General features: G+C 41.6%; 1 protein-coding gene across 1 annotated transcript in view; it reads right to left on the bottom strand.

Moving 5' to 3' along the window:
- The window catches only part of PI4KA (phosphatidylinositol 4-kinase alpha), an 86,659-nt gene that overhangs the window by 52,513 nt on the left and 10,959 nt on the right, over nt 1–23,187 (bottom strand). Inside the window, exons 6-19 of the mRNA XM_072983392.2 lie at nt 21,658–21,917; nt 20,491–20,557; nt 19,344–19,492; nt 18,480–18,545; nt 16,454–16,550; nt 15,788–15,979; nt 14,156–14,256; nt 13,444–13,573; nt 12,565–12,694; nt 11,967–12,062; nt 9,733–9,916; nt 8,511–8,614; nt 5,981–6,149; nt 3,960–4,010 (exon numbers count right to left, since the gene is read on the bottom strand). Coding sequence (XP_072839493.1) covers nt 3,960–4,010; nt 5,981–6,149; nt 8,511–8,614; nt 9,733–9,916; nt 11,967–12,062; nt 12,565–12,694; nt 13,444–13,573; nt 14,156–14,256; nt 15,788–15,979; nt 16,454–16,550; nt 18,480–18,545; nt 19,344–19,492; nt 20,491–20,557; nt 21,658–21,917 — 1,796 coding nt within the window. The remainder of the gene's footprint in view (nt 1–3,959; nt 4,011–5,980; nt 6,150–8,510; nt 8,615–9,732; nt 9,917–11,966; nt 12,063–12,564; nt 12,695–13,443; nt 13,574–14,155; nt 14,257–15,787; nt 15,980–16,453; nt 16,551–18,479; nt 18,546–19,343; nt 19,493–20,490; nt 20,558–21,657; nt 21,918–23,187) is intronic.

The following is a 23,187-nucleotide window of genomic DNA, read 5'->3' as shown; positions in this document are numbered from 1 at the left end:
GATGTTTCTGACAGCTCCGTTTTCGCTATTTTTAAAAGGTGTTAAAATGTTTTAAAAGGGTTTAGAGTGCTTGAAATCGTTAGTGCACTTAATAAACCCTTTGTTAACCAAATTTGGCTTTGTTCTGAGTCTTTTTGAATTTTTGGTGATTTTTTTTCCTCCCCCATTGAAATGCACTGAAAAGGTTTCAATGCATTCCAATGGGGGGAACTGCGTTTCGCTTAGCGATGTTACCTATGGCGATTTTCGCTTAAGGACGGCAATCCATTCCCATTGGAATGGATTATCCGGTTTTCAATGCATCTCTATGGGAAAAAGGGTTTCGCTTAGCGATGTTTTCCCATAGCGATGTTTTTTCCAGAACCAATTGAAATCATTAAGCGAGGCACCACTGTAATCAACCTTATTCTTACTTTTGGAGTTCACAAATACGATCAAAATTCAGAGCGGGATTCCTGAAATACATGACCCCCTTCTACAGAAAACTACATTCCAACGTAATTCCAACTCTCCCAGTTTTCTACAAAAAAGCGTTTTTGAGGTCTGTAACTAAAGGATCAGGAAAAGTAGTTTCTGCAGAGAGAGCAGTCCTCTCCCAACAGAGGCATGGAGGCTGAGGATGTTGGAGGCCATACTTAAATACATTTAGAAGGCACGGGGTGGCTGGTATGGAACTCACCACATGGGGGTGGCACCAAGAGCAGAAAAACAGACTCCTGCGTACGAAATTCAACAGTAAAGAATGCGAACTCAGCAAGTCCAAGCCGTTTTCACCTTAAAAAGATACCCAATTCAAAGCAACAGCTAAGCTGCACTTTGGCCAACAAAAACAGTGCGCCGATACATACCCATCTGTGAGCAATCCTGGCCCTGAACCAGGTAGTTTATTATGATTATGTACAGATGCACAGGCTGCTCTGACTTTGCTTTTCCAGGACTGCACACTGCCGTTACAAAAATCCTTAATTTTTTAATTATAAAGCAAAGCGTGCTGCTTATATACCGCCCCATAGCGCTTCAAGCACTCTCTGGGCGGTTTACAAATTAATTATGCAGGCTACACATTGCCCCCCCCAAGCAAGCTGGGTACTCATTTTACCGACCGGGGAAGGATAGAAGGCTGAGTCAACCTTGAGCCGCTACCTGGGATTGAACCCCAGGTCGTGTGCACAGTTTTGGCTGCAGTACAGCAGTTTAACCACTGCGCCATGAGGCTCTTCTATAAAAAAAGATTTAAAATATTATTACAATCCATTTCCCCCCCCCCATGACTTTCTAAGAGATGGGGAGGCCTGGAAATGGTAGGAAAACTGGGGGGGGGAGGCAGTTTTTCCCCCCATTTTCCCCAAAGCCACTCCCCCCCCCCCCGTAAAAATTGTAAAAATATGGAGTGTGGAATATGCTCTTCTACAATGATAAATAATACATCTATGACATGGTAGTTAACCTATATAACATGAAGACTTCAATTAAAGACATCTGAGACTTTATGTATTTAAGTTCTCTAGATATCAAATTTAACTGTAATGTTCATCTGAATTTAATAACAGATAGCATTAAAGGTTAATTTCCCACTACCTAAAATTGGCTAACAGATGTAGGTTTTGTCTCTATTTGCGTTAGTTCCAATATAATTTGGAGTTGTCAATGTGACTACAGTAATCTTTCATTTTGCAGAAAATGTAGACAATCAAGAAGCTGAATATGAAGCGTCTTTCTTAACAAGAAAACAGTGGGCCCAAGCCAACTAAATAAAAAGGTGTTCTTAACAGGGATTTTAAAAATCTCTCTCAACCACCCTCCTCAGAGGCAGACAGAAAAATCAGAAAAAGAAATCCAACCTCAGGTCCACTCTCTCAAAGCTGCAAAGCTATCTGGGAAAGCTCAGTAGAAAAGCTTACACACAGCAACTGAGAATTCATTATCATCATGAATTGTGCAAGAAAACCAAATATTTGGTTTATAGACCCTTAATGTAACCATTAACTTCTGTTAAGGCTTATAACCATATTTACTGAGAGCTCTGTGGCTGGAAAGAGAAACACAGATTAGACAATCTTAGATCAAATAGCAAAACAATTTTAAAGTAAAATATATGTTTTGAATGCTTCAGCTGTAATTAGTGTAACCAGCTTCTTCCCAACAGGAAACGCTGGGCTTAGCAACAGTTCAGAAAAGCAATCATTTCCTACAAGCCAGCCTAAATAAAATACTTGTTTCTCAGTCAATAAACAGGAGTACAGTGGTGCCTCGCTTAGCGACGTTAATTCGTTCAGGAAAAAATGTCGCTAAGCGATTTAATCACTAAGCGATTTTTAAAAGCCCATAGAACCACATTAAAACTTGTTTAATGCGTTCCTATGGGCCTTAAAACTAACCTTATGCGAAGATCCTCCATTGCGGCGGCCATTTTCGGTGCCTCTAAAGCGAGGCAACACAGCGGGCGGCCATTTTGTTTTCCAGTGGCCATTTTGAAACTGCCGATCAGCTGGCCGAAAATGGGGGCTTTGTGGTGATCGCTTCCCCGCGATCACTGCAAAGTGATTTTTCCCCATAGGGGCCATCGCTAAGTGATCGCTCTGGTGATGGCCAAAGCCCCATCGCTAAGCGATTTCATCGCTCAACGGAGCAATCGCTAAGCGAGGCACCACTGTATCTGGAAAAAATCAATGGGGTTATCGTGTTAATTCTTTTAAAGCAGGCATTAGCAACTTTGGTAAATGCACAGGTGAGTTTTCAACATGAACGACCAAAATTCATAATCAGGATTGCAAACCAGAAATAGCAAACCTCGCCCAGTTTCCCACTACAATGACGCATACATAATCTTTACTTTCACATACAAAGATCTGCCTAAGTAGGGTGGCACATTACCACTGACAACTTAGGGAGCAATGTCAATCAAAATCCTAACACCTTATCCCAGGATATCTTCAAGTGAGTCTGAATCATTAATTTCCGAAGGAGTCGCCATGTTAGTGTCTTGTAGGAAAATAATAGAAAGCAAGCTGGATTCCCATGCGGAGCCAAGCTATAATCAACCCGTCAGTGTGATCATTACGACAGAATTCCCTCTGTTACGTTGAAATGTTTCTACACAGTGCCGTCAGTGTGTGCAGTATTTTACACAGCACAAGAGAACAGTCCACTACCCTGAAAAATTTATTATCTTAAATTCAACACTGGGTTAAATGGAGGGCAGGAACAGACAAGAAAGGAATATGTCATTGCTTCGAGGTAGAGGATAAGGGAAATTCTACTTCGGTTTGGGACGTGTTGGCACTGCAGGTTAAACTGCAGAAGTCTCTGTGCTGCAAGGTCAGAAGACCTGCAGTCGTAAGATCGAATCCACACGACAGAGTGAGCTCCTGTCATTCGTCCCAGCTCCTGCCAACCTAGCAGTTCGAAAGCATGTAAATGCAAGTAGATAAACAGGTACCACCACGGTGGGAAGGAAACGGCGTTCCGTGTCTAGTCGCACTGGCCACGTGACCATGGAAACTGTCTTTGGACAAACGCTGGATCTACGGCTTGGAGACGGGGATGAGCACCGCTCCCTAGAGTCGTATACGACTGGACTAAATGTCAAGGAGAACATTTACCTTTATACGTACTGGACCCCTTTATTAAGCCTTCTCTCCTACAAGGGTCCATCTCTTCCAGCACTCATTGCTCCGAACATTAGGAATCAGTGGCATCTACCTATAACTCTGCTTTTATTCTCCGTCCATATTGCTTTTACTTTTTACAGCTCTCTGAGGCCACTGATTCTTCTGAGTGGAATTTTCTGTAACCATCTGTCTGATGTTGCAGTGTTCAGCAGCTGCTTGCTATCTTATAGAAAATTTGGGGGAGGAAGCAGACTATATTTTAATCAGTCTCCCAGTTCAGCTCTTATACAGAGATATTCAGCTTCCCAACACCATGAACAACTGCAGAAACAGAAATGAAGTACTCACCACAGCAATAACAGGAATCAATACTCCCAGGTTCCCTGCACTGCTAGATGCCTATGGAGGAAAGGGGCGGGGGGGCACAAAGGACGATATTTGAAAACCTTTGAAAAATCCATGTTAAATGGAATATCAATTCTCACATGGTTTTGCTTCAAACAACCGTGAAAATGTCGCCATTTAGCAACAACAAGCAACTGGAAGGCGTTGACTCTCCTTGATCAAACATATAGTAGGACCCCCGTATCCATGGGGGATTGGTTCCTTGCCTTCCATAGATACCGAAAACCGCGGATAATAGTGAACCCTAGAATAGCATGATCTCTGGCTCCCTCTTCTGGCCAGTTCTGGTAATTACATTATGGAAATATGTATTTCTGGGTTTTTTTCTTTTACTATTTTTAATATTTTCAGACTGTAGATAAGCGAAACAGCAGATATTGATTCCGTGGATACAGGGGTCCTACTGTATATAAAAACTGAAGTACCGTTCACACATCTTGTGCACCAGTTCCCAAGTTTAGGACATCATATTACAGTTTAGCCTAACTTGAACCAAACTGATGAAGCTCAGACTTTTGTGCTCCCACACATCCACTCCCCACTTCCCACACTCTTCTGATTAACTGCAATGTATTGTGTCCTAGGAACTGAAGTAGTTAATTGTAACTACTGTCTTGTCTCAAAGAAGCCAACTTGGAAACAATCCTAGTCCCAAGAGAAGAGCATATTTTAAATCAACAGTAATTTCTCAGATCGTGGGTTAAATCAAACGGTTAGTCCCAAGCAGACAAGACCTACTGAATGAATGAGGCCAGTGAAGTCAGCACTATTATTTGTCCCAGCTAAAGAAAGGGCTTTGAATGAATGACATTTGTGAAATCAACACTGACATATGTGTCTTAGATTTAGTGGGCCTACACTTGTCTCCTATATGCTGTCAAAGTTACCTCCGATTTATGGTGAATATATTCCGAAGACTTTATGAAATATTTAATGGGTGGTTTTATCATTACCACCCCCAATGAGTTTCCATGGGGAAACAGGGATTTGAACATACTTCTCTTGAGTTGTCTATCTACCCCCTAAACCGAAATGGCTCATGGGCCTACTCTAGTTGGGACTAAATAGGACTTAATCCTGTAGCCATAGTTTTAAATGACTCAACCGCCATTCCAAATGGCCTCAGCCATCTTTATACTGCAACGCACAAAGCGATTCAGTTTTAGAGCTCTGAAAGAAGGGAGATTTTTATTTTTTTTTGCAGACATCTGGAGTGTTTAAGTAAGCAGCTCCTAATTTCATGTCAAAGCCCAAGCCCCACAAAAATGATAGAAAAGGACATTTAACTCGCTTCAAATCTGGATTTGAAGCCAATGGTTAAATCTGGGACATGTGTTTTCACAAGCAGTATGAAAATGAGTGACTTTGAAGTACGTAAACAGATCCTGTCTGACTCTACCATTAGATCTTATTACTTCTTTTAATGATAGCAAGATCTGTTTAAACTGCTTTAGCCTCTACAACATACAATGTCCCAGTAAAATGCCATCCTAGCCTATGAACAGATAACTCTTGTTTCACTTATAACGAGTCAAAGCAGCCTCACACTGGGTCAAGATTACCGTATTTTTCGCTCCATAAGACGCACCTTTCCATAAGACGCACCAATTTTTTAGGAGAAGAAAACAGGAAAATATAATCTGTTTTCTTCGCTCCATAAGACGCACAGACTTTCCACCCCCCTGTTTTGTGGGAAAAAAGTACGTCTTATGGTGCGAAAAATACAGTATTTGTCCACCTAAGATGACTGTTGTCCAAGTCCACTGACCAGCAGCGATTCTCAAAGGTCCCAAACAAAGGTATTTCCCTTCACATGCCAAGCTGTTCATCTCATTGAATCCTGCCAGCACTGGGGCATTAATTCTTACTCCCAGGCAGTTTCGTTGAAAGTGACTGCAGAAACCATGTCAGTGTGAGTTTCTTCCGCGATCAGTGGGAGAACCATAGATTATTCCCCATCTTACCTTCAGGGCTGGACCTTTCTCACTTGCCCTCTCGCTAGCTCTCTTCCCTTCAAGCCCAAGCTGAACGAACAGTTCCAGCAAGTTCATTAGCAATTCATCCACAAGGTGCTCATCCTGGATATTTGCAGCGATGTTAGCCAGAGCATTAATAACAGCTAAGGAACAGTGTCTGAGGAAAGGCAGAAAATAACATTCAACAGGCCTTTGATTCAATTTCCTGCTTTTACTTCCAGAACAAATTTGTGAACATCGATTACAATGTCCTCCAAGTTGAATAGCAGCTACAATACTAAGCATTTATTTGGACTGTTCAAACTTGAAACGGTGGTTTAGATGAATAGCACTTTGGAATATTACTTGCCCAACACTAGCAGTCAACAGCAGAAACAGGTATAGTTCTGCACTGGTGAACAAATAAGTAACTTGTAAAATTTTCTTTTTTTCAGACTACAAAATTTCCTAGCTAGCAGGTATAACAAGCACTGGAAAAAATATTGTAGGTGGAAAGAAAAATCAGAGTTTTAGGTACACGCCACTGATTCCTAATGTTCGGAACGTAAGGATGGGGGCATAAGCAAAGACATGTCAGAATAAATTAATAAGAAATGAGCACACAGAAATGAATTCAAAAAAGCCATAGCTTTCACGTATTTGGCAACACAAGGATCAAGACGCTGGAGGATCTCACGGCTGCCTGTCAACAAAGGTTACCTACAGCTCACCTGTTTGGGGAAGTAAATGAGGCAATCAATAATTACCCCAGTGGTTCCCAACCTGGGGTCCCCAGATGTTCTTGGACAGCAACCCCAAGAAACCCTGGCCAGCACAGCAAGCGGTGGAGGCTTCTGGGAGTTTGAGTCCGAGAACATCTGGGGGAATCAAGGTTGGGAGCCACTGACATATCCTGTCTGTGGCCACTTAAGATACACTACCTGGAGGTGTGTGCATTTTAAGCCAGCCTCTGAAAAATAGCTAGCTTGTGATTTCCTTCATCTTTCCTTCCGTTTAACCTCCAATACTGAGGTCATTAGAACTAGAGGAAAGAAGAGGCAAAAACAGAGGACGAACTCCTCCTTGTGCGCGCACATGTGCGTTCTGTGCCATCAAGTCAGAACAGACATAGCAACCCTAACAGCGCTGTCACAATTCCCACATAGCCTCTGCTTGTTTCGCCAAACAAAGAGCTCGCGCGACGTGACCCTCAGCTGCCCCTCAGATTTCATCAACAATACCTATTACAGTGGTGCCTCGCATAACGAGCGCACCGTTTAACGACGAATCTGCATAGTGACGCGTTTTTTGCGATCGCTAATGCGACCGCATTGCAATGTTTAGATAGGCTAAACATCGCATTGCGATGATCAGTAAGCGAAACGCTTACTGATCTTCGCATTGCGATGTTTAGAAAACAGCTGATCAGCGGTTCCAAAATGGCCACTGGATCAGCAAAATGGCCGCCCGCAGCGTTTTTGCACCCTGCCCTCGCTTACCAGGCAGCAAAAATGGCGGCCGGATGGGGGAATCTTCGCTTACCAGTGAGTTTCCCCCCCATAGGAACACATTAAACAGAGTTTAATGCGTTCCTATGGGGTTCCCCCCACCCGCATAGCGACAAATCTGGATAGCAACGTTAATCCTGGAACGGAATAACGTCGCTATGCTGGGCACTACTGTATTAATAATTGAGGGCCAGGCCATATGTCATTTTAAAAGAACCAAACAGAAATTATTTCTTGATACAGGTGTTGACAGAACAAGCAATGCTGTTAACTCTTAAACAAACATTCTCCTTTATCCACCCTCAACCACCATTCCCCCGCCCAAACTCCAAAACTCTCTCAACTCTCAGATTCTCCATCTCAAAACCCTCTCTATGTCTATCTAAATTATTCCTCCTCCTGATGAGTCTCTTATGCCTTCTGACTCCGCCCCTCCAGCACTCTCATTGGTTCATGCAAACGGCATATAAATATTCATAACCTGGGCAAACGCCACAAGCCCTTTCAAGGCATGTGCAATATCTAAGGAATGGTTTTACCAGTGAGTTTCCATGGACAAGTAGGGATGCGAATCCATTCACCAGAGTCCAAGTTCATCACTCTATCCATCGCACCACACTAGGAATTAGTACTCCTTTCTATGTTAGATCAAAAATATTTTATAATAAAAGAGTATTTCAGGGGGTTCTAAAATTCACTGGTCAAGTGTCCTTTAGAAAGTTTAGATCATTTACTAAAGGACACTGGTCAAGTGCAAAAATGGAAACAAGAGGGTGTATTTTGCACTGACCAATTGCCAACAGCCACAAAACCATCAGGATCATTGTGGAAAAGGAAAGCTATGATTATAATTCATCAAATTCTAAACATCTGGCATATCACAATATGAAACTAATAAATTAACTTTTGTGCAATCCAGGTCACCGGCTGTTTTTTACAAAGCTAGCACCTTTGGTAAGAGCACAAGACGTTTATCAGGAAAAGGGCTAAAATTAAACAGAAAAATAAATCACAGCAAGAAAAAAAATTACCTGTAACCATGATCCTTGTAATCTTTAGTTGCAGAGTATACAATTGAGCTCGCTTTGACACTGATCTGTTGAAACAGGTTCCATACTTCCTGGTATATATATTGCTGAATGAGATAATAATAGACTGAATTAGAATGGAATACAAATAGGCATCTAAGAAGCATCAATACTAATAAAAACAAAAAGGATTCTATAATACAATAAACAAAGTCTAAAAAAAAGCATGCTGCTCCAGGGAACAGCAAGATCCTATGGTGCACAGTGTGCCCTTTTTACTGAGTGATGGGACTTGGGGTAGTTGTTGGAGTATGCTTGGAGGCACAAGGATTCAGTGAAGCTCTGTGGGTTGTCTGAACAAGTCCTGCTGCACTTTGGAGTCACCCATATCTAGTACAGCCTGTAGCCAAACATCAAGGAGACAGCTAGATACAGCAGTGCAAACTCAAATTCCCAGCTCTGGGCTTACAATACGCTGGGGTGTGAGCATCTGGGTGCTACAATCCAAAATGTCACTTTTTCCAAGTTCTATTGAAAACTGTCAGGAGCACTTCCGGTAGAGAGAGACTCGGAGGTTGAGGGGACGAATTCAGTACTTCTCTCTCCCCCCCCCCCCCAATATCAGCACTGCTAGTTTCCTTCCCAGCATCTAGTTCAGCCCTCTTTTCACATCCTCGCCCCGCAGGTTTCTGCTCTCTTTGGGTTGTCACCATCTCCTGCCCTCTGCCCCATGCATGGGTCTATCCAGATCAAGAGTTGAAGACTTTGAAAAGTAACCAGGGGTCAATGCCTGCCAAAACAGGGCAAGATGCCTGGGGTCCGCGCGTACATGTACAATTCATGTTCAAAACACGACCCTAAAAATCTATATAAATTAACAGGGATGGTGGCAGGTCTGAATCCCCAATCTGATTCTTTGGTACTAAGTCCCCAAACCTGAGTCTCTATTAAAAACAAGCTTTGTTCCCAAATAAAAAAGGGAGGGGTGGGTGAGTCATGACTTGAGTCCAAGTCATGGGGGGGGGGAAGGAGTCAAGTCCTGAATTGAGTCCCAGGTGCAACTTGGTTTCCTCAGTTCCCCATCCCTGCAAATCAAAATGTAGCAGCTACATTTATAAAACAAGTTTTGCAATCTTTCCATGGGGATAGACATCGTACATCCAGCGTAACAGATCCCATCAGCTGCCACCGGCCGCTTCCCAGCCATTTGGTTCACTATTCTTACATTTCCTGTAATGACTAAGCAGCCCAGCTGGTCAATGATGAGCACATCCAGAGGCGAGGGTGGCTGGCAGAACTTCTGCTGCAGGATCTGAAGGATCGGCTCCATCACTTTGGGGGTGTCCCTCAGCGCCACCGCGATATGCCCCAGCGCACGGATGGTGTGATCAGGAATGAGGTGGGCTTCCCTGGACGGATACAATTGCATCAGCATTTAAAAAGGGGGGGAAAGGGTGGGGCAGCTGCTTCTCGGAGAGGCACACCTGTAAAAGGTGTTGAACTAGTACTTGCAATGTGGAATCTCACCCAAATGAAGAAGGCTTTGTCTATCAATTGACTATGAAACAGCTTATTAATTAAGTATGCATAGAAGCATGATTTCCTTCTTTGCACAAAAGGAGAAAAATGTATTTGTTTGATCTAATCTCAAAGCAGGAAGACACGCAACACATCATCACCTGAATAGCTTTTAGAAAAAGAAGAAAGCTATTTTTAAAAAGACACTACAGCCCTCTACTGGCAGTTTAAATACACAGAACAGAGGAAAGCTTGACAGGGAAATTCATCTTGTATGCACACATCTTACAGACCTCTTACCACTGGCCATATAAAAGATTCATAAAGTAGATTCTTTCTTTCTTTATTCTTCTTAGAGCACTGCACAACTTAAGAGTTGTCTATCTGTCTGTCATTTCCACTTATACGAGCCCCGTGGCGCAGTGGTTAAAACGCTGTACTGCAGCTAAAACTGTGCTCACGACCTGGGGTTCAAATCCCAGGTAGCCGGCTCAAGGTTGACTCAGCCTTCCATCCTTCCGAGGTTGGTAAAATGAGTACCCAGCTTGCTGGGGGGGCAATGTGTAGCCTGTATAATTAAAATTGTAAACCGCCTGGAGAGTGCTTGTAGCGCTATGGGGCGATATATAAGTCCAATAAATAAATAAATAAATAAATTATACACCACCCCTCAGTGCAATACACTCTCTGGGCAGTGTAAAAAAAAAAATACAAGAAAAAAATAAATACAAATAGACTGACTAGCTAACCTGTCCTTTAAATAAAACCATTAAAAACAGATGTACATAAAATATCAATGAAATTCAAACAAATTAAAATAATTAGGCTATTTTATCAGAAGTGGGCCGCTTCAATAGCGTTATCTCAGCCATTTTCTAGTCATTCTATTGTGCATGTGGTAGGGCCTAAATTGAATACTGTATTTTTCTGTGTATAAAACAACACTTTTCCCTTAAATAATTAGACAAAAAATTGAGGGTCGTTTTATACACGGAAGGCAGCTGCTTTCCCTGCCTTTTGCAAAGCCATGGGGCTTAGCAAAAAGGAAGGGAAGGCTCCTGTCGGGTAACGCAGCCATGAAAAGGCTGAACAATTGCACCCCTTTGATCTTGAAGCCCTTTCACGGCTGCTTCAGGATCAAAGGGGTGCGATCATGCAGCCCTTTTACGGCTATTTCATCCACCTTCCTGAGCCCCGCGGGGATCAAATTTTCTAATTTGGGGGTAGTCTTATACACAGAAAAATACGGTAAACATAAATTTCTCCACATTCACAGAAAATCTGTCCTGTATCCAAGTAGCTTCCTTTTACTTGAGTGTTCTTTAATCTTCATACTTTGTTTCAGAGTCCATTCATCCATTCAGAAAAGCATGTTGTTTTAATCTCCACTGGTTCAGCCTGGCCTCTTAGAGCCTGAGAGATGTGCAGAAAAAATTCCCTCTATCTTAGCCATCATCCAGGGGCCTGGCATCCATGAAGTGAATAGATTTGGGGCTGTGTTACCTTATTCCGCTCATTGTTTGCTAGCATCTCTTGGTGTACTTCCCAAAAGGGCAATGCCAGCCAGATAATAGACTTTTTCAGTGGGGGTAGGCAATACTGGATTGATTCACTAAAAGCTAGATTCACCTGTTTGGCATGGGCTGATTTATGCTATATGGTGCTAGAGTATTCTTCTGTGAAGTAGCACAGGGACAAAGATCCACCCCAGTGTGACTATATTAATATTAATCAGTTTCCTAAGTAAGTTATTTCTGGTGACCACTTTATGTTTTATATACAGTGTATCAAAGTCAGTTAATCACAAAGGCAGTAGCAGACACACATAAGAGCTTCCTGCTCATCTTCCTGGTATCTTTTGAGACAACCACAGGGTGCAATGGCATCCCCACCTGCCCTTCCTGAAGGAAAATAAAAGGCCCCCTCACCCTACTAACTTACTTGTCACTCTCCTGTGAGATGTAGAGACGGTTAGACAAGCTGGCCAGAAAAGCTTCAACAATGACTGGGTCTATGGTCAGGCCAGCTTTCAAGCACCTGGAAGAAATGGGGGGAGATCAGGAGAAGATCCAAGGATTGTAGCACGTGTCATTAACAGCCATGCTTACGTCTAGATGGACATCCATTGGCAAGCCCCTAGTTTGCACCCGACTCTCACAGACCATAATTACATTGTCGAACCTGCCGTTCACATGTTACATATGATAATGCAACATGCTTCTCTACATGCATGGCAGGTAAAGATCTTTTTATTCAGGCAGTCTTCTGACAGGTGAGTGACTAGTGAGGAAGAATCAGTTACCGCAGTGTGCGATACCATTTTTTTCTTCCTGCTTTCAATTTGCTTGTTGTTTGAATATGATAATCGGTTTAACTGCTGCATTTCACCTTAAGCTGGTTTTGGTTTCTTTAATCAGATCATAAGCCCCCCCCCCCAGGAATCCCATGACTGAGAGAAAAGCCGAATGCACATGCACGAAATAAATAAATTAAACAAACGCCTAGAAGACAACACTGTCTACTTAAGGAAAGTTTGTACCTGCAGATGTTATCGATTGCGATGTCTCGAAGTTGCTCATACATGGAGGTCTGACTCTTCTTGCCTGACATCACGCTTACAGTGGACTCTGCATGCTCCGTGGTTATGCTGATTTTGATGTCATTGCCCCCTGAGGGAAGAAAAAAACGAGACAAGGAGGAATGTAGAGGTGAAATGCTCTGCTCTGTCTTTGATAGCTCTGTAGACCAGTGGCTTTAAGAGCATGGACAACCACTATGGACAAGAAGACCGCCCTCACTATTTTAGAGCAGTGCAAAACAAGAATCCAACGATAAGGGAGCCCCCAGGTCAAGCCTCCACTCGTGGGAACATTTTGGACTAGCTGTTCACTCTCAGCCTAAAGCTACTTTACAGGGTTGTGAGGATAAAATGGAAAAAAGAACCATGAGTTCCTTGGAGAAAACGGAATATAAATGCAATAAATTAAATCATAATAGACCAGCTTAAAGCTGTCAAAATAAGCAAACCAAATTAACAAAACATTTATCAAAAATAATCCCAAAATTGCTCAAACTTTTAGTTTTTTAATAGAATGCTAATATTAAGGCATGTAAAAATGCAAGTAGATAAATAGGTACCACCTCAGTGGGAAGGTCACGGCGTTCCGTGTCTAGTCGCGCTGGCATGTGACCACGGAAACTGCCTATGGACAAACACTGGCGCTATGGCTTGGAAACGGGGATGAGCACCACCCCCTAGAGTCGGACATGACTGGACTAAATGTCAAGGGGAACCTTTACCTAATATTAAGGAATACAATCTTGTCCTGTGTTTGAATGCCACAACGAGAAGAGCAATGCAATAAAAACAAAGCTGGCCAACTACACAAGAGGAGATCCTTGAAATAAAGTGTAATACCTGTATGGTATTGGTTATGATACTTATAAAGTTTCACCAAGACTGGAGAAGGGATCACAAGGAAGTCTCTCAAGGAGGGAGTGACAGAGTGAACCACAACCGGGAATCTCTCACATAAGCGGCCTAGACCCTAAGGGAAAAAAGAAAGGTGAGCAATATTATACAGCAGGAAGGCAGGTGTGTATTCCTACTACACAAGAAAAGGCTGTGCCAGATTCTTCAGGGGATTTAAAAGGCGGTAACTGCCATGTGATGAGGGGGTTTATACTGTTAAATGTTGGCACTTGAAGCACTGATTGGAGATAACACAGGGGATTTCCTCTGTATTGCTATGCATCAAGCTGTCCGAACTTTAAGGCAAGTAACTTGTTGTGGGGAGTGCAAGAATCCTGTTGCTGTCTCTGATCATTGATCAGAGACAATGGCAGGATTACCCTGGGTGACTCTCATATATCCAATCAGAAAGGCCAGTGGCACAGGGAGGAATCTTGCAAACCAGCAAAGCAAGGGTGGCCTTCATCAGACACTTGGTAGCCCAGATGCGTTGAGCCAGGTTAAGCCAAAAAATAGATAACCTTCCAAAAGAGAATCATCATAGTGTCATAACTGAATTAATCCATCTGCGAGGGCTTGGGCAGCCCTGTGTCTCTTAATATATGTCAGAAACAGAAGTTGTGGAACTTTGACATGACTGTTATGCAACTCAACCAACCTGCAAGCAGCAGATCAGAAGAGGCAGGTGAGCGATGATCACTTTGCTGGAGGTCTTGGACTGAAGCTTTTCCGATAATTTGATGCACAAGTTTTCTGCTCCTTGTGTACAAAAAAGCAAAAAGGTTAAGTATTAAAAATGAAACAGACTTAGACATTAAACAGGAGGAAACATTAGCTTTTAAATGATAACTTCAGTGGTTAAATCTAGGCAAATGTGATTAATTATTTACTACTTCCTTTCATTGGATTGGAGTAATCAAGTAGATCAAATTATGCATTTCAGAAGTCCTCAACATGACAGTCACAATCTTTTGTCCCGTCACTGATGAAGCCCAATTCACTTGGACAGTAGTAGTAATTATGTGCGGTCAGGTCAATTCTGATCTATGGTGACCCTTTTCAGAGTTTTCTAGGTAGAGAATATTCAGAAGTGATTGACCCTTCCGTTCTTCTGGGGGGGGGGGAAGATGTCCTGGGACTCTGCAGTTTTCCATGGCCACAAAGGCTGGCTGTATTCGCATCAGGCACAGGAGGGAGTCAAACTCCCAACCTCTAGCTTTTTAGCCAGCTGCTTAACCTGCTGAACCAGCCAGCCACTTTGATAAGACAAAACATACATCCTGTATACACTTGATATTGATAACGTTAGCATCAGTGCCAGCTTAATTTAAGCAATAAGTCTCCTAAGAATCAATACCTTTTCAACCAAACCAATACCACATAATTTTTTAACAAATATAAATAAGATTTCAGAACAGTGCACATGTAACTATATAGCAGTTCAGTGGCAAAGCAGAAGCTTTGCATGAGGGGCACTGCCAGCTGAATTCCTGGGATCTCCAGTTAAGATGAGATGAAGATGAAGGGAGGAGATCTTTTCCTGAGAGTATGCTAGTTAAAGGAAGCAATACAGTGGACCCTTGACTTACAGACGGCTTGACTTACAGACTTTTTGAGTTACAGACTTCTCTGGCCACAAAATTTAGGTTTGACTTGCAGACTGAGATTTGACTTACAGACCAGAAAAAAACCAAAATGGAACAAAAATGGCCTGTTACGGGATTAATCGGTTTTCAATGCACTGTAGGTCAATGGAGACTTGACTTAGACTTTTTGACTTGAGAACCGCCTTCCAATATGGATTAAGTTCTCAAGTCAAGACTCCACTGTACGGGGTTTGATGGGACAGGGAAACATAGGGCCCTGGAGGTTCTTGGAGTGTACACCGCAGGAGTCTTAGCACGGTTAACCAGCTGTGGAGGTAATTGGCATTGTAGTCCAACAATAGTTCAACAGTTACACATTCCCCATCTGGGGGCTAGATGGAGAAAAAAGGTGACCTGGTTATAAGGCATCTCTTTATGTTCGTCCTGGTTCTAGTGCGTATGTCTGCACCACATTTGTTCTGAAATAAGCTTCATTGAAATTAACAGGACTTTCCTAGTCAGTCCGATGTAAAACCACATCATATGTTTTCTGAAGGTTGGGGCAGACCCTTGATAGGCCGGGTGTGGTGAGATGAATTAAGCTAGGACCTGCTCTTCTCATTTTAGTTGTGTTACAAAAGAACCGCAAGCACAACCATCACAAGCATCCTAAAATAAGAAGATATGCATGCAAGCAAAGGTACCTTGCTCATCTTTCACGGCCCACACCATGAGATCCACACAGGCTGCATTCGCCTGACAGCGCAACTTCAGTGGGTTAAGCTCGTTGTGCAATCGATCCACATCGTGAAGGAGTTTCTGGAGTTCTGCCTGGCTGCTGTTGAATTGCTCCAGCACAAAATCGTGAATTTCCTTCACAAATGAGTTTGGGAGATCTGAAAAAGCAAAGAGAAAAAATACAAAATCTTTTCACAGTGGATATATCTGAACGCAGAGAGGGAGAGCAAGAGAGAGTAAAGATAAAAAGTGATGAACTACATGTTTTTAAAAGAAACTGACTGTAAGAAAATTGCAAGTTTTCGTTGCTTTGAAACTTGATTTAGAGAACACTGGCTGATTTAAACTGTGGCTTCGGAACAAGCCAGAAAAATAAGCCGACAATTTTATCCTGATTTGTTCTAATGAACAAATTTAAACAAACCCTAGTTTTCTAAGTTCAGACACAGAGAGAAGCTGCCTTCTGTATAAAAGCAGAAAACAAAAGCACCCAACCTCTCCCCCTCACAGTTTCAGGCCTTTTTATGTGGCAGGAAACTGTCGTTTCTGATTTTATATGAGCTAGCCCACACCATTCAGCACAAAAATCTTATCTCCTAGAAACTGGAAGCTTCGTCATTCAGACACCATACCTTTCATATTGTACAACGTGTCTCTCAGCATCTTGAATTGGGCGACATAAAGAGGATCACTGAAGATCTTGTAGAACATATTCTCATGAGGATTTGCCTAAAACACATTTAAAAGGAAGAGGCAGTATTTTGAGAAATTATTTCAGAAGCAATTAGAGATAGTTTAAGATGTTTTAGGTAAAGGTAAAGGTTCCCCTTGACATTTAGTCCAGTCGTGTCCGGCTCTAGGGCGTAGTGCTCATCCCCATTTCCAAGCCATAGAGCAAGCATTTTTGTCCGAAGACAGTTTCCGTGGTCACGTGGCCAGCACGACTAGACACGGAACACCATTTACCTTCCCACCAAGGTGGTACCTATTTATTTACTCGCATTTGCATGCTTTCGAACTGATAGGTTGTTAAGGAGCTGGGACAAGCGATCGGGGCTCACTCCATCGTGTGGATTCAATCTTACGACTGCAGGTCTTCTGACCTTGCAGCACAGAGGCTTCTGTGGTTTAACCCGCAGCACCACCACATCCCTGTAGTTGTTTTACTAGGTAGAAAAGTCCAGCTGAATTCTTTATACATGCCTTATTCCTGTGAAAACCTAAAATTAGTTCTATGAAGGTCAAGGACATGCTGGCTGTTTGGTACATAAAAATAAGCTAAGATTCCTGGCACGAAATGTGAATGAGCATCATCCTAACACATGTAGCTCACTTTGCTCCTGCCTTTCACAAGAACAAATAAATACTCTGGACAAGAACTGCGCCACCTGCCATCTGAGCCAAGGATTATAGTTTGGTAACCAAGTCTTGAATTAAACCAGAGTTTCTTCTTGGCTTACCTATCATAGCTTCTTTGGATATAACGATTCACAATCTTGGGTTTTGGTAACATATTCATTGATTTGTGCCTGCTTTCTTTACTTGCTTCCACAGAAACATAACAGGATAGGATGTATGTATTAGCGAGCAGTTCATTTACAAAGCTAGGATTCCTGGCTTATCATTATCATTATGCATGAAACTGGCTACATAGCAAAATTCAATAATACTGTACTGATATCCTTCCACAAAATGTTAATCCTAGGACAATGATAGTGGTCTTGGATGTGGCCAGATTTGGCCAGCTAGCCATTACGCTAAGGCAAGGTTGGACTAATCAAATGGATTGAGTAGCGCATGGTGATTTAAGGTCATTTAGCTTAATGATTTAAGGTCATTTAAGCTAGCAAAGGCCCCGTATTGTCATAAAATAATGTCATAAAAAGTTAACAAACCTCTCTCTCTCTATATACACACACACACACACACACACACACACACACAGATTGAGAGAGAGAGAGAGAGAGAGAGAGAGAGAGAGAGAGAGAGAGAGAGAGAGAGAGAGAGAGAGAGAGTATATTTTAAATTCTAGTGTTTTTGGAACTTTTATATATAGTTATGAAGTTATGAAGATGCTGTTTTGTTGATTTGTCATTGGTTTTGTGTACTGATTCAATGTTTCAATGGCCTTTGGCTAAAATTTGAATAAAATTTGAATTTTATAGTGAAATTGTCCATATCTGGCTCATATCTGTCACTCTTGAATTGGCCTTCTCAGCCACACTAGACGCTGTGCCAAGTCCTCCAATACAAAGCACGTTACCGTAGTCTCTCGAGACTGAAGGATGCCTAATCTGGCTCATCGCTGGAAAAGCTTTAGGTATTAAAGAACAACCAGGGACAATGAAATATGCATGTCTTACTTATTTACACAGAAGCATGTTAACACAGGGATTGCAGAAAATAGTTTCGGATCAGATTTCACTAAGAGAATTAAATGGAATTCACTAAAACATGTGTGCTTAATTTAAAGGGTTTAAACAGTATTTCCACATTGTTACGGCAACAGATGAGCTTCAAATGAAATAGTTCTTGCACATATTTCTTAATATTCCCAGTGCACACACGAATAGTTTTTAGATCCAAGTCCCTTCCATTCACAAGAAAATGTAGCAAGTTAATATTTTTGAAAAACAATGTCATAAAAAGTTAACATACCTCAATAACCTCAGCAACAACCGCATCTAGGTTTTTTAGAACAGAATCTCCAACAATCTGTTTTACCTACATGCAAAAAACCAGAAATCAGACAGCACTTCTACAGAACACAATTAGGAACCCAATCTTATATAAGCTTCTTTGAGAAAAAGCATCTGAACACACACCCAAACAGAATTCCTCGTAAATATACATGGAATTGGGCTCTTAGGTTAGACACAGAAAAAATCCACATTAGCACAGTCACTATATTATGACATCAGCCTTGAAACAGTATGAAGATGGTAGCTGCAACTTTCAGCTCCCGCAAAAAAGGCAGTGCAAAACAGCATCATCTTAAAGAGTCAGATTGAATGCACTGTATCAGTCCACCTGTTATATCTATTAATTTTAAAAATCCAAATATTTCTCAAGTGGCTAATCCAAACCAGAAAGATATCCCAACTTGTGCAGCAAAGGAAGTTCATAAATCCTCCACCAGATTCATGGCTTGGTAAGATTACATATGAGCATAATAGACTAGTTAGGCTTTTAACGTGAGCCATTTCAGCTCCTGTTCCCTGTCTGGCAATACTGTTTTTAGTTGGTACAAAAAATTCCATATGTCCTATTTAGACAACTTTTATAAAACTTGGAAAAAACTGTTTTTTTGGAGTATAACTTTCCGAATCTTCAGCTAATTTGGCCACTCCTTGTGCTGCTTAGGGGGAGTCTGGAAGGTGGTGTCTAAAAAAGCGAACCTTCTCAAAAACTAACCTTGGCTATTTATCCATAATTAATATATAATTAGGTGCTTACTTAGGCCTAGCACATTCCTGCACTCCAGGAGCACAGCAAAGGCATTTTCTAAATGACTTGACTTACCATATTCAGCAGCTGCTGGAGCATATCTAGTGGAATGCTAAACTCTTTATTGCTAATAACATTAAAGAGCGGAGAAACGGAGAAGCTGGAACTAATTGTGGAGAAGTAATACTCAGGATCTACTGCACTCCCATCAGGAAGGTAGGACCCTGTTCACATAAAAACAAACGAACAACAAAAGAGATCAAATGTTGCCGAATTTCGTTGTATGTGTATATACTTACAATGACAATAATAATAATAATAATAATAATAATAATAATAATAATAATAATAATAATAATAATAATAATAATAATAATAATAATAATAATAATAATAATAATAGTTGTTTTGTTGTTGTTGTTGTTGTTGTTGTTGTTGTTGTTGTTATTATTATTTCCGTGGTCACGTGGCCAACGCGACTAGACACGGAACGCCGTGACCTTCCCACCGTGGTGGTACCTATTTATCTACTTGCATTTTTACATGCTTTCGAACTGCTAGGTTGGCAGGAGCTGGGACAAGCGATGGGGGCTCACTCCGTTGCGTGGATTCGATGTTACGACAACTGGTATTCTGACCTTGCAGCACAGAGGCTTCTGCGGTTTAACCCGCAGTGCCACCACGTCCCGGGAAATGGTAAAACCAAACCTCAAAAATGACACCTAACCAGGAAGCCCTAATAGGGTCACTATAAACCGGTTCTGACTTAATGGCACATACATTACATACAATCCAAATCATTCTTGCTTAAATTCACTCTCATTAATCTTCTGAGTTATGCTTGGCTAGAACAATAAAGCTCTTTGTAACTAAGCAACTAGTGAATGACAGATTTTTTTAAGAGTCTTTCCTTTGCTCAGCCCATGAACACTAAGAACACATTTTGCAGTTACACTGATTTCAGCACAAGCTCCTTACAACCTCATAGGCTTGGGATCACTGTTGTGTATCCTAAATCCACCTGTATGTACTCAGAAATAATTCTCATACTGTTCAACAGAGCTTATTCCTTGGTAAATGTATACTAGATATCCATTTAAGTGGGCCATTTTAAACATAATGAGCACTCCAGCCATGACTCCATTCACTTCAAAACTGGATGAGCCTCAAGTACAGAAGGATTTTACTATGTCTTAGTAAACACCAAAAAGCCAAACTATACCTTCAAAGTATTGCACTGCAGTACCTCCTGGAGAACTGGGAGGCGGAATTCCACGTTCGGGACTGACCTGAAACATAATACAGAAAAATATAGTCAAGGAAGGGAGATTTGATTTCAATCAAATTACAATTTAAATCATCATTTAAATGTAAAAGAATTGGATTTTTTTTGGTTGACAAATAAAATCATTTTTAAAAAATTTAACTCATGATTTAAATAAATTTTATTTTAAAAAAAATAAGATTTTTATCCATCCTGAAGTCAAGCCTCTTTGCACTGAGGAAAGAAACCATATTAAGACTTGAACAAGTAAAACAATAATCTTTGACCTATTTTGAAATAACAAACACATCTAAATATAACCCAAATACAGTCAAGCTGTTTTGCACCGGGGGGGGGGAGTGTAATTGCAAACTGCGATCATCTTCACCCTGTCAATGCTGTATTCATTGCTTTACCCCTCAAATAATTCAGAACACTAATCTCAGACTTCTTCCTCTCTCATAATTTCCACTTTATGTCTCAGCTCTCTAAATGCTTCACACTTGCTAAGGCCATCAAACCGTCCCCTATTTCTGAGAAAGGTACCAGTACTGGGAGCTGCCCAATGGGAGCCCATCCTGCCATCTACCTTTATTGGCTACTTTGATTTGACAGCGGGTCTCAAGGGTCATAGCAGAGAAATGCCTTTTTCATCCCTTTCTCTTTTTTTCCAGTGTTCAACAGAGTAGCAGGGCCAAAGACCCTTTACCACCATTTGCAAATGACTGATACACAGACAGACAAATATGGAATCTAATTATCAACGACCCCTAAAGTACAGGACTGAAAAAAAGACCACTAACCACCTAAAATTAAGTCCCACAGATTACAATATTGTAAGATACACTATCCACAATACACTTGCCAGAATGGGGGTGGGAAAGCAGCCCTTTCTCATTTCCTGCTTGATCCCTGATTTAACTGGATACCCTGAGCTAAAGCTATAACATCCTGCAGGCAAAGCAGGGGCTCTGACACTGAATTAAGGGTCTTCTCCAAACAGATCCCTAAAGCTATGCATGATAAGACACTGATATTCAGTAATGGGTGCATCGCCGTGATGCTTAAAACTTGCCCACGGTAGACATCAGTTACACATCTGTTTTATTCTAAAAACAAGCCAACCTGTGTGATGCTGGATACACTGCTGGTCTTCCTCTTTAAAGACCCTTCTTGGCAGACCGAGAGTAGAGAGTTTGGGAGTATCGACCTAAAGTCATTAAAAGACCGTCTTCGAATACCATCCAGCTCATTAGGGGCTCGGAGAGAAGACGGAGTAATTTTAGGGAACAGCTTCGACAGCAGAGATTCTTCAGAGTTGCTATAACGTCCAAATGCTCGTGAAATTCCAAGCAGGCATGGCACAGCATACTTGCATAAGTATTCTGGAAAACAAAGATACTGTACAGTAATTTTTAGCTTCTAAAGATGTGTTTCCCCCCTCCCCAGGGGCAATTGCTGCATCCACTTTCTAAAAGCACTCCTGTCATTATGCCCTGGTTCAGAAATAAAAAAAACCAAACCAGATTCCCAGCATTTGATGAGCTTTGGACTCACATACACTTCTCTCCCCTCTTCTCCTCTTTTGTGGCTGCAGAAGGGCCACCATCTTCAACTTTTAAGCAAATTGCATTTCCCTTTTACATCTGAAGCCAGGAAACTGTGGTTTGTTGAAACCTGACATTCAGAGAATAATCAGGATCAAACTGAAGTTTCAATTCCTGTTCTGTTGCAGATGTAACGGAGAACTATGGTGTGTTTAAAATTAGGAGCAGAGCTTTCTGAATTCTTTCTTACCACTTAAAGTGGAGAAGATTAAAAGGACATGCCAGTTTAAGGTTCACCGCAGCATGACAGCACAGGCCAAGCTCTTATAGTGGTATTATGTTTCAAAATCAGCCTTTTGTGCAATTTTTTAAACTGTGGGTTTTTGTTTTTTGTTTTTTAATTAGCTGCTGCTCCACTCTCTTATGAGCAAAGATGGCCACTGACTGGAGGAGCAGCAGAAATTTCCAGCTGGCTTTGCAGATGCCAGAATAACCTCACTAGTCTGGATGCCTCTATCAAATCAAGAGATGCCACAACCTTAAAAGTACACCAGCAGAAATGTTTTGCTTAGGATCATGGTCACAGCTTCATCTTATATCTGAACTGAATCATGTATCTGTACTAAAAAGGAAAACAAGCAACACAGATCTCTTTTTTAAAATGATCAGTGTTTTTTGCACTTAAATGCTGGCTGCTATTCTCATTATACCAGACCGGAGCAAAATGGAGAAAATAGGGCAAAGAGCAAATGAATTCTGTCGTTTCTGACTGGTTCAAATTCAGAAATACTCTGGGAATAAAGTGTTGTGCTTACGGACTTTTTTTGTTGTCCAAAGATTTAGTGACAACCTCAGTTTAGTCAGTCTTCTGACTAACTATGTGACCATTTGGAGGGATAATAGTATAACAGCACTGTACTCGTATACAGTGGTGCCTCGCATAGCGAGGTTAATCCGTTCCGGATTAACCTTCGCTATGGCGAAACATCGCTGAACGGGACAGAAAAGCCCATAGTTCCAAATGGGCCGAAAACTCACAGTTCAGCGATGCTTCCCGGGTCCGGCAGCCATTTTTGCGCCCTCATTAAGCAAGGGCAGGGCGCGAAAA

Source organism: Pogona vitticeps, chromosome 14, assembly GCF_051106095.1.
Source record: "Pogona vitticeps strain Pit_001003342236 chromosome 14, PviZW2.1, whole genome shotgun sequence".
NCBI lineage: Eukaryota > Metazoa > Chordata > Lepidosauria > Squamata > Agamidae > Pogona > Pogona vitticeps.
This window is presented reverse-complemented; position numbering and strand designations above follow the sequence as displayed.